At 39.9% G+C, this 12503-nt stretch overlaps 1 protein-coding gene across 1 annotated transcript in view; it reads right to left on the minus strand.

The window, feature by feature from the left end:
- cpt1a2b (carnitine palmitoyltransferase 1A2b) overlaps window positions 1-11144 on the minus strand; it is a 32277-nt gene extending 21133 nt beyond the window's left edge. Inside the window, exons 1-4 of the mRNA XM_070980804.1 lie at window positions 10987-11144; window positions 6885-7027; window positions 4345-4484; window positions 90-267 (exon numbers count right to left, since the gene is read on the minus strand). Coding sequence (XP_070836905.1) covers window positions 90-267; window positions 4345-4484; window positions 6885-7025 — 459 coding nt within the window. The 5' untranslated portion in view covers window positions 7026-7027; window positions 10987-11144. The remainder of the gene's footprint in view (window positions 1-89; window positions 268-4344; window positions 4485-6884; window positions 7028-10986) is intronic.
- Window positions 11145-12503: the final 1359 nt, after the last annotated feature.

Below are 12503 nucleotides of genomic sequence, written 5' to 3' on the forward strand. Positions count from 1 at the left end.
TACACAAAATGATTTTTGATTTTGTGTCTAAGGCCCAAAGAAACTTCTGCACAGTGGCCACTGGAGGGAGCCATGATAGCAAAGCTTACCACCCAGACTTTGGTGACGTTGGAAACACGGCCGTGCTGCTCAAACATCCATTGATGGTAGGAGAGCAAAAGTTTGAGGCAGAATCTGAGCGCCAGGATGAGGGAGAGCCACAGCAGCGTGCTGAAGACCAGCGCCGACAGCATGGTCTGTCCCTGGGAACTGAGGGAGACATGGAGACTGGACACAGGGAGGGGGAATGAACAATTACTCACTGTGTACATACATACATACATACACAAGGCATTTTTAATGTTACCTGTTGCTTAAAGTAGGAACAAAATGAGTAAAACTAATTATCCAGGCACAAGACACCAATTTATATTGGACTCAGATGAAGTACAAAAATTTATGTTACAATGCTCAAGATGAAATGGCACATATTAGAGTGGGCTTTTATTGTGACCTGGCAAGGCACACCTGTGTAATCAACCTGCTGTTAGTCATCAGAATCTTGATACGACACCCTTGTCAGGTATAGATTATCTTGGAAAAGGCTCACTAAGGCGAATTTTAACATATTTGTGAACAAAATTTAATCTTGTGTGCTGAGCAAAAGTCTTGGATATTTTATTTCAACTCAGGAAAAATGTGCACAATACCAAAAGTGTTGTGTTTATATTTTTCTTCAGTGTAGTTGCAGGAGCAGTAATCTGTAACTAGCACTGAAGCCCAATTCACTCATGTGAGAAAAAGCAAGTAAAAACTGCAACAACAACAACATCTGCTGGGTCAAAGAGGAAGTGAATTTGAAATAGTTTTTTTCTGAATCACACAAAGCAAGACACAAAAATGTAATAGGCTGAGTATACTAATATGTAGAATAAACAAAATGAGGCACATACAATAAAATGAAAATATGACTGTGAAATGCATTCAGACCGTAATAAACAGAAAATCAAAAATACATTCTGTATGCAATGAAATCAAGACGGAACTGGAGAGAAGAAAATGTGACTCTCCATCTTAAGGTTTAACACTTAAATAGCATAAATATCATTCCATGTATGTGCTCTTCTATGTCTTATACCTTGGCCACAGCAAATATTTGTTTCTGATAGACTGAGAGATGACTGCTTCCCATAATTCCACTGTTGTGAACCAGGGACATTAAACTGCTGATAACCACAGCAGCAACACTTTTGCTTCACATCACTACTTGACTGAGTGGTGAGATGGATGTGACCCACAGCTCACATAGGCAACACACTTTTAAAAATGGAAGAAAATTAATTTTTATCCTGCAGTAAGTGGCAACGGTATAAGTGCTATATAACGAACTGAGATGTCAAACATGCACAAACAGAGGCTCCCACATTAGTTTCAATGTCCTAATATTGATATTTAAGAAGACATGTCCAGTTCCCTACTGGCAAGAAATACATGAACATGTTAACAATGTATTTGGTAGTAGTATTCCTCTCAGATGGGATACTATTTACCTGGGTGATATCCAATTAGATAGATGGAACAATAATGACAGAAACTTGCTTATATACTTCTGGCAGCAAGTAAGAAGGCTGTCACAAGGAGATGGCTAAAACCAGATCCACCAACTATATAGGAGTGGACAGAAATAATACATGAAATTTATATTATGGAGCGACTGTCATTTTCCCTCAGGATCCAAAAAAAGAAAAGAGAAAAGTTTTACCTGATTTGGGCCAAGTGGACTGAGTACGTCAAACCAGTTAGATCAGATTTTAACTGACGTGATAATGTGGTTGAAGAGATTCTGACACAATTGATGGATTTATGTATTAGACACAACAGGAAATGTAGGAATGGACATCAATAAAAAATGATGTGTTGTCAAAAATATTGCGTTATTAATGCATTAACGCAAATCAATTTTAACGTCATTTTTTTTATCATGAGATTAACGCTCTTTGTGACCTAGTGAACATGTAGTTTTTTTAGAAGCTGTGGCCACTGTTAGTAACGTAAGAAAAACTACAAGATCCAGTTGTAAACCGGAAACAAACAATAGGCACGCCCCACGCACGTGTTTGGTCTTGCCTGCTCGCTAGCTTTAAAAGAGTAGGCTACCGGTTTGTGTGGATGTCAAGCATGAAACGCTGAAATGGATGTGAACAAGATTCTGAATGGAAAGTTTAGTTTCAGAAAGTTGCCCGATGGGTCGACTGACAAAGTTATCTGTGTGTATTGTAGGTGTGAACTGAATTATCACCGCAGCACATCCAGTCTGAAATACCACTTGATGGCCAAACACACAGCGAATGTGAATTCTCCACCGACTCCATGTCAAAACCAGGCGACAATGGATGGCTTTCGACAGAGGAATGTGGAAGCTATTATGTTCAAAGGAAACGTAAGAAAGGAAAGTTTAAGCCATGGTTTAACTGCACTATAGCCTGAGTCCTAGTTTACAATGATGTGCACTTTGTAACTTTATTTTGGATCACCCTGTTTTGATTCCTTAGAAAGGGCTGTTGAAGGGGCTTTTTTGTAACCAAGTATTTATTTTTTTGTCATCTGTTTATTGACAGTGTTAAATTGTGTGAGATTTGATTCATTCAAATGTGAATGACTGCTCAAAGTGAGAATGTTAGTGTGAAATTTAACACTACACGTTGTTGTTTTCAATTAAAAAACATTTGCACAAAGCAAGCCTATCCACTTTTCCATGTTGATAAGAGTATTAAAATGATAATTCAAGGGACTTTTAGAATAGGTAAAAATGTGCGATTAGTTTGCGATTAATCGCGAGTTAACTATGACATTCATAAGATTAATCATGATAACATATTTTAATCGATTGACAGCAATAATGTGAATATGTGGATATGTGTGTGTAGGTATAAATGTAGATATACATGCATGTATGTATACTGGTGTGTGTATTCCTTACCACAGAACTCTGGAAAACCATGGAATGAAGAGCTTCCCATGTTCGATTATATACTGTATAGTTAACTATGTCCTACTTTTTTTTTAAAAAAAAAAAGAAAAATACTTTCGAAGGGCAACATTTGGATATTTGAAGAAGAGTAAGTCTCAAACATATGTTTTGTGAATTTATCAGTAGTACAGCTGTAACTGTATGAGATGATATGTAAGATTGTATTTGCAAAATTCAAAATTTAAAAAAAGAAGAAGACATGTCCAGTTGCCAGGTTGCTGCTGCTCAGACTGGCCTTTAAACAGGAGCTGTTATTTTCAGTCGGCAGTGCTTTCAAGTAGCAATGTGAGTCAAAGGAAATGCCACCGTTTACAGCCTCCATTTTATTATCAGGGTGGAATATGGCAGGTCTGTGTGTACAGTATGCCTGTCTGTGTGTGTGACAATGAGATAGGTAGTTGAGTCAGCAATTTTGTTAGCATCTAAAGCCACAGTTTGTGAATCGACGGGAAGGTAAGTAGGGTAGAGTTCAAGTGCAGGCACCACACCCACTCTGAGCCCTAATGACTCAACAGGTTTTCTATAGTGTGAAGTAATTTGTTTGGCTCAGCCTTGATCCTTTTTCCTCCCAACTGTTACTAGTGCATGACAGAGTGGACTTTAAAGTAGAGCTGTCACATTCAGCCTGCAGCACCCTCAAGAAGAGCTCAACAAATACTGGATTTTTGAGATTTTTGATGCTGATATCAATATTTGATAATGATATATGAGACAACAGTATTTTTATCTTTATTTTTTTTTGCAGATCCTGCAAAACCAAGAGGGTCACGGTGTAAAAATAAACTTGCCAGGGCTGTTACTTAAGTGACCGACACTGATATGTCTGCAGTAACCTAATATCTGCACACATCTGGCTGCTGTTACATCAGTTTAACTTTATATTTAAGCATTATACAAACCACTCTTTTAAACATTTGAAGCAGTAATTGCTTTGTTTTGCTAATTTAGACAACAGCGATATGATGTTTCCCAGTTTTCTCCATCCATCCAATAGAATCATAGCTTCTGAATGTCAGAGGTGGCATCATATTTGTAGTGTTTTGATAGTGTTAACAGACAGTTTTTACTGTTTGAATGAATATAATGAGCTCAAACCAGAGCAATAAAATCATCATTTCGATTTATACACAGAAAACAAGGTCGTTCTTTAAGGAGTTAAGAAATTAACACAAGGCAAGGCCAAGACGCTGCTGTAGACATTATACCTGTTGAGAATGGCTCTCATAGAAAGACATTCAAGTCATGGATCAGCAACTTCATGCGCAAAAGCAAAACAAGTTATATTGTCTGTGTAAAGAAGCTCAAGACAGAGATCTCTGCGTGTGTCTGTGTACCTCAGTGGCAGGTGTTGCTGAATCTTGGTGATGAGCCCCATGCTGGGATCCGAGTGCATGTACATGATGGCCAGGATCGCTATGACAACAAAGAGCCAGGAGGAAGGGCTGGCAGGGTACACTCCCTTGATCACGCTGTTCTGTTATCACAGAAGAAGAAAGAGCAGGCATTGTGGTTAGTGAAACTTCTCCCCTCTTTTGCTCTGGGCCACTGAAAACAGAGGCTCCTTTTAGAGACAACTGCAAGTCATTCCTGCTCCCTAAAGTGGCTTTAATGTTCTTGATCCAACGCAGTGACAGTACATGGTATGTAGCCTATATATCCTGTCTTTGTCAAAACCACCATGGCAAAAATGCATGTCTGTACAAGTTAGGAAGGCTCATCATTCCTCACCTATACAGATGGGAATTCACGCCCTGTAATAAGGCCTTCTGCATTAAGCTACCCTTGCAACAAATTACATCCTTCTATACAACTCCTCCAACTTTTCATAAACATAAACACACACACACACACACACACACACACACACACACACACACACACACACACACACACACACACACACACACACACAAACACTATTCAGCAATACAAATAAAATTGATCTGACTAACTTCAGTTAGGGATATTGTGTAAAACATAAGTAAAACACGATGTGATCATTTGCTAATCTTTTTTGACATATATCTAATGTTTGACCTCATCACCTTCATTGATTTTTGTAAATATCTGCTTATTCTGAATTTGACGCAGCAACAGGTTTCCAACATGTTGGGACAGGAGACTGGGAAAGACTGGGAATGCTCCAAAAACATTTGGAGCATTCCACAGTTAAACAGGTTCATTGGTAACAGGTGATAGTATCATGATTGGGTCTGGAAGGGGCATCCTGGAAAGGAGATTAATACATGAGCTCAGGAACACTTTGTAAAACTGTTGACAGACAATTTGTTTGGAAATGATTATTTATGTTTTACACAGTCCCAACTTTTTTCGAATCATTGTTGAGATTACATGTGTGATAACTGAGATCTTCTGTTTACATAGTCAAACATTGTGGCTCAGCTAGAGATGCATGACAGACAGACTCTTTGTAGAGTGGTAAATTAAAGCATAGTAGAGTTGGGCGGTATCCAAATGATATCGTCAAACTTTCCCCACATTTTCCCAGGGTATACGGTATTACCGTGACTAATTAAAAATCAATTTGCAGGGCAGCGTGACATACGCACAGTTCAGACGGTCAGTGCTCATGCTAAGAAGCACCAGTCCTAACTTGTAGCATACCAGAATGACGGGGAGAAACTCAGCTAAAAGCCTCTACCAAGCATTGCCACCCAAACGAAACATAATTCATACCCCACGAAATTATATGCGCATGTAACGACAAACACGAAAATAGCGCACGTCAAAGGTACTGCATCTGCTGATTTCACCACTTCACCTCAAAAGCCCAGTATCATATGAAAGCAGAGAGTCTGATGATCATGAAGATGTCTGCCTCCACACTGTGCGACGAAAACTCGGCAAGCTAGCAGCCAAAGCGTAGCAGGAAAAAAAACTTCACTAAATCATAAAGTATGTTTTACCTTTGCTGTTATGTGGTCAAAAGTTACATTCCAGCTCGAAAAAACGCTGCTAATGTCTCCTCCTATAACTCTGTGTTAGTTATCACGAAGGTCCTGCTTGTTTACATAGAGAGAGGTTGTTTCTAGAGTGGAGGGAGAGCTCTTCATGCAATAACCTATCTCTGGGCTTACTTCCTTCTGGATCGTCATTGGTGTTTCTATGGTGAATTTGGGCGGGTCGCTGAGCTATTGATTGGCGTAACCACGCAGTTAGTTTCACCGCTCCGTCTCATGAATGAGCAGAGCGCTCACAGAGGACTCTGCTGAGCAGCCTGAAGTGTTATTTTACTGTTTTATTTGCATTTCGTCTTTTTATGAGAGCTAAGAACAATAGCAAGCAGAAAAAGGCTGAAAAACTCAAACAGAGGAGTTTCTCCGTATGCTTGGACGAGATAACGGTACTCTGCCCAGACGCGCCTAAATGAGCGCCTGGACATACCTGTGTTAAAACGCCTGTAAAACTGCTCAGGTTCTTTTTTTAGCATGTACTTTTGCACAGTCACCTTTTCTTCGAGTAAAGATTCAACCAGATACATTGAACGGAGTGGACTTCATTTTTGTTATGACGTTGCTACAATTATGTTAGACCCCTACAGACCTATATGCGCAGCATTTTTTTAATGACGGTAATGAAACTGATACCGTTGCTATTTTTAGATATCGTGGGATACCTTATTGCCGGATTACCGCCCAACCCTAAAGCATAGATACTGAAATGATGAGATTCTTTAGCTAAAGTCAGTTTGTTCTGAACGATATGGAAGCACAGCATCAATGGAAAATATGAGGACAAAGACTGCACATTTTCACACGTGCGCGCGCACACACACACACACACACACACACACACACACACACACACACACACACACACACACACACACACAGGGACTTGCCATCACCCTCACCCTCATGCGGCTGACTCGTTTCTTCCATGATCGTACTCCAGACAGATAGATCTGGTTCAGGGCCTGATAGGACAGCTGCAGATCTATACCCTCTGGCGTTATGGTGAACTGAAACGCCACCGCCTGGTGGGCTTCTGCCATCACTATGGAAACACAGAAGAAAAAACATGTTAACACCAATATCATTTCTTGTATCAATTAATCATGAATCATTTATTAGATTTATTAGTGTGTAAATACAATTCATTATTGCAAATGTATGGTTGATTTTCAGAAATCAAGCCTGTTTTGCCAATTTTTTTGAGTTTTCTTGAACCAGATGGCTTGAAAATGTTCATTACTTCCCTACAACTGTGGCACTGGTTAGTTTATGACATGAACTTTAGACAACAGCTGGTTTTATAAGCCAGCAGACACCAATGTTTGCTCTCTCTCTCTTGTATAAACGCTCTGTGCGACAATACTTGAGTAATTTAATGTGTCAGTGGAATGTTGTTGTCTCACTGAGTCCTGCTGCAGCAACCAAGAATACGCAGTACAAAATGGCTCACAGCATGCGCGTCTGTTGAGTGAGGAGATACTGTGTAAAGCTCACGGTTATACAGTAGTTTTAATTAGTAGACAAACAACTTCAACTAAATGCTGAAATACAAGTTTCCGTCAACTTTGAACCTGGTTATATACAAAAATGTATTTAAATATAAATATTTAACATTGACATGTACTGTACCTGGAAAATGTAAAACAGACAGTAAGTCTACACTGCTGTATAAACATGTCCTCATACTGTTGATTAGCAGTGTGTTCATGGAGGTTGCCATGCCAAATTATTGCACTTTTACGGTCCAAGTGACCCTGATTCTTACATTATGGAAGTGAATGTACTGTGCAGAGGTAATGGTCAAACTAACGGAAAGTCATTTCTCATTGTGTCAGGGTTCATTTAGATTACGGGTATAAAAATACTGACTGTTCAGTTCAGGAAACAGTGTTGCATGGCATGCAGTCAACACAGTCTTTATTATCCCAGTGCCTCTTCTTTTAAATGCTGCACTGTGTAAATGTTCATCTACTTTATCAGCCCAACTACAGGTTCATCAACATGTCAGCCGACTGTCATCAGTTCTGTTCATGTAAAGTTGTGTGAAAAATACGTCAAATGACAAACTAGGAATAGGCTTTTTTCATAAAAACATGTCATGGTTGAAAAAGCACTGATGTTAACATTAATAATAACACTGGCTGAATTTCATTTCGCTGCTAGCATTGTTCGTGTTGGCTCACTCACTGTTGTGAGACAAAGAGTAAAACACAAAAACGCATGTGCAGAATGTGAACAATTAACATTCCTTGAGCTACTACTCACCCTTAAGCAAGGTATGTCAACAGACTAGTATGCAGGTGAAAAGCAGGATGTGAATTGATGATGGTTGAAATTCATCAAAACTGACTAAACAGTGAGCAAACAAAGCTGCAGGACTCACCCAGTTTCAATCTTTTTAATACTTTCTAAAGCTCTTTTTTGGAGCAAACTTAATTCAGTGATTGGTATAAGACTTGTCTGCATAACCTTTTCCTTCTGTCTTCATCTTTATCTTTGGGGTTTTCACACTTGATAATGATTGGACATGTTTTTCCAGACCCAGCTATGGTACTCAGACGACAAAGTTTCTGGCAAAGGTCAATGATATCACATGTACAACATCCATGTTCTGCAGCAGCATGTGGTTTTGTATCTATGCTTTGAAAGTTTTGATAGGAACATTTATCATTTAGCCTTCAGGCAGCAGACAAGGTGTTCCCAAAACAATCAGTCACAGATTGGACAGAAATCTGAGAGTGCTGCTGGTGGCTTGGTTTGCTTTTGAATTCCTTTACTGCTTTTCTTCTTGTGTAACCTATTCAGAATGTGTACACATGGATACCAACTAAAGGAAAAGTTTAGTCATTGCTGCGCTGCTCAATTTTCCCAGCTGAACAGATAATAACAACTCAGACAGAAACATATCTGTCAGGTCCAAAAGCTCAGTTTCTCCAAAGATTTGGTCAGCCAACCGTCTGCAGCAGTGTGAGCGTGTGTGTGTGTCAGGACAGTAAAGCCTGAGAGCTCTGAAGTCCTGTTCTGTTACAGGGCAGAGCAATGCACAGCTGTTGCCTCTGGTACATACGGTGCTGGATGATGACACGACTATAGAAAGTAGGTCAACATATAGTCTCTGGGAGGTCATGTTGTGTGTGCATAAGCTGTGTGTGAGGAACTCTGTCATCTCTTCCTCTTCTCTCTGTCCAGCCAAGCAATTGATTGCTGCATATTTCTCACTTCCCACAGCTATTTCACACAGCTCTTTGTGCAAGTGAGTGTGTGTGTGTGTGTGTGTGTGAGTGTGTGTGTCTGTGTGTGAGTGTGTGTTTGTGTGTGACTGAATGAAAGAGAGAGAGAGAAGTGAAAAAGGCAGAGAGAGAATGAAGGTGGGAGGAAAAGTGTGGGCATGCTAACTAGCATTCAGTTGTTCAGACACTGAGATGGACACACAGCGCCTTACTATACTCAGGTGGACCTCCAAATGATTCACATTCACAAACCATTAACCATTGTCCTTTGCTAATCTATCCTTGTAAAACTAAACTTCATTCCACTCTTGACCTAGAAGCCATTGAAGCACATTGAAGCTACACATACTCCCGGTTCAGTAAGGATTAGCCTGTCTCTAATACTACAAAAAAGGGTTTTAATCAAAATACACTGGTTTGAAAATCTTGTCCAATGGTTACATATTAGAGCAGTTTTCTTTATTAAGGTAAAATGTATCACAACATACATTATAAATAAAGCATTATGGTGCAACAGAGATGCTCTAGTCTACAAATCATAATCTCCAGATATAGGGGAGCATGCATGTTTGGTATAAACCTCAGCAAAAACCACATAATCTTCCCTTTTATACTGTTTTTTTTTCTTTTTTTTTTTTTTCTCAGTGAAAATGACATGCAAAAATGACTATTCCCACAAAAACTGCAATTCATGCAGCAATTGCGTCAGGTACAAGATAAGACAGGACTTTATTGATGCCACACCGTGGAAATTTAGTATTGTCGTATAAAAGTATATACTTTAGGAATACTGGACCATAGTTCAGTTCATGTCTACTAGATCATTAAAGTACACGCAGAGTCACATAGTAGAATTTCATAAAACTACAAATTAGTGTTTGATTCTTAATTGTCAAGACGAGGTGGACCAACAGGTTTTACCTGCCGGAGCGGAGAAGGTGGGGGACTCAGAGGAGTCTGACAGGCTCAGCACGCGGGCACGAGCACGGCGGGAAGGAGCGCGTGTGCACGAGCTCATACTGTGCATTAATGTTAGCTTAATGTAACGTATCAGAAATAACAGTAGGTTGTGGTTTACTCGAGGCACGAAGGTGGTCAAACTGTTTACTATCTAAACAAACAAAACTCCATCTCTCTCAAGAGTTGTTGTTTGTTTTGTTTTATTTTATTGGCCTCGCTAACAAAGAATTAGCTCAAAGATCTGGCTAACATATTTTATCTCATCTTAAACAGTGCAACAATTAGCTTATCTGTCATACCTAGACATAGATTAAGAAATGTTCTTAGTTGAACGTACGGGCTGGTATGTAAACAAGGCTACTTAACGCTATCGTGTGTCTCTGCATGTATGAACAAAACAAGGCACTGTCACGTCTCACACCAATGCAAAGCAACGTTTCAGACTCTCACTCGGACTGGTCTGAATGGTCAAACCAGTTTGGTTGATGGAAATGGTTTGTTTGCGATGTAACCATGCTGCTCTCAATCACTACATCATCATGTTACTGTTTGGGTGAACAGGAACACACGCAGCTACCAAAACAACCAACACATTTAAGTTAACTGTGTGAAAGTACAGTGTATTCGCACACATGCACCGTAGCCCACTGTAAAATCATTACGCACAGTGGTCCATTCATGGCCAGCACCATCTCCCACCCCATGCGATGCACAAAAGCCAACAGAGAGCAAAAGGACCGGAAAGCACTGAATTGAGAAAAACTGAGCCAACAGTTCGATGAGAAATGCTAAAATGCGATTTAAATTGTACCTGAAGTGTCTTTCGAAAAGCTTTCTTGGTGAAATGGTTGATACGGACACGTCTCTCAGCACCCCTCCCTTCTTTTCAACCCTGGCACAGCGCGCACTCTGAGTTTCTTCACAACCAGCGAGGAAATCACTACCAGCGCCAGCGGACAAAGATCGTGTGAGTGTGTCGAGATGAGTCACTCACTCACTCTGTGAAAATGACAGAGAGGGCGAATTGTCGCTGTACGCGTTAACTTTGAGGCATATGCTGTAGCTTGACCATGCACTGAAGCACACAGATAATTCAAGGAATGATGAGATAAAACAAGATAACTCTATTTAGTAGCACAATAGTATAAATTTGCATTTAAACATACAGCATATTAGTATTATGCATGTATGTATACATAACAAAGATATAATATTAACAAACATAACGTGAAAACATTATAATGAGTAATTAATATGACATAATAGAATACAACGGAGGCATACAATAGCACAGCATAAGAATGATGAAAAATGATATAGAAAGACAATATGCATTATTGGGCTGCACGGTGGCGCAGCAGGTAGTGCGCGTGCCTCACAGCAAGAAGGTCGCAGGTTCGATTCCCGGGTCGGGCCTTTCTGTGTGAAGCTTGCATGTTCTTCCCGTGCATGCGTGGGTTCTCCCCGGGCACTCTGGCTTCCTCCCACAGACCAAAAACATGCTCATTAGGTCTAAATTGTCCCTAGGTGTGAGTGTGAATGGTGTGTGTATGTGCCCTGCGATCGGCTGGCGACCGGTCCAGGGTGTACCCTGCCTCTCGCCCGTCGACAGCCGAGATAGGCTCCGGCCCCCCCGCGACCCCGAAAGGGACAAGCGGCATAGAAAATGGATGGATGGATGGAATATTCATTATTATTGTTATTATTATTACTACTGTACTGTACTACTGTACTGTACTGTAATAGGATGGTTATCAATAATCAATACTGATTATTGATAACTGATTCTAATCACATCCTTTGTCAGGTAAAATTATCAACGACCGTTCTGAACAGCGTCTCAAACATGAGAATTTGCTTTGTTTCCCTCAATTCAGAACAAATGTCATCATCATCATCAACTTTATCAACTGTGCTTTTTCCGTCGACTCTTCACAAACCTTTCACAACTTTTCCACAGATACCATCATTATCTTTTACATACCAGGGCATATTCTTGATTTTGACTTGACCTTTTTTTAAAGTACAGTTTGTTTAACTGAGCATCTTCAATTGTACAAGTAAACACTTCTAGACAAGGACTCGGAGTGAGATCTCTTCACTTTTTACCTCTCTCTGCAGGAAGCTACATGTGACGTTGCCATAGAGACACACCCATTTCTGACATGACACACGGAGGATAGTTTTTTTTAACTTTTTTCTTGTTTTTTTTTTTTTTAATAAATAGGTTCTTGTGACGTAAATAGGCCACATTGTAACTGAAAAGGAGCTTATTTTATTTAATTTAGTTTTTCAAAGGCCACACAGTTTTTATAGTTGCTGCTCCCT

The sequence above is a fragment of the Chaetodon trifascialis genome, chromosome 15 (genome assembly GCF_039877785.1).
Source record: "Chaetodon trifascialis isolate fChaTrf1 chromosome 15, fChaTrf1.hap1, whole genome shotgun sequence".
NCBI classification, from domain to species: domain Eukaryota; kingdom Metazoa; phylum Chordata; class Actinopteri; order Chaetodontiformes; family Chaetodontidae; genus Chaetodon; species Chaetodon trifascialis.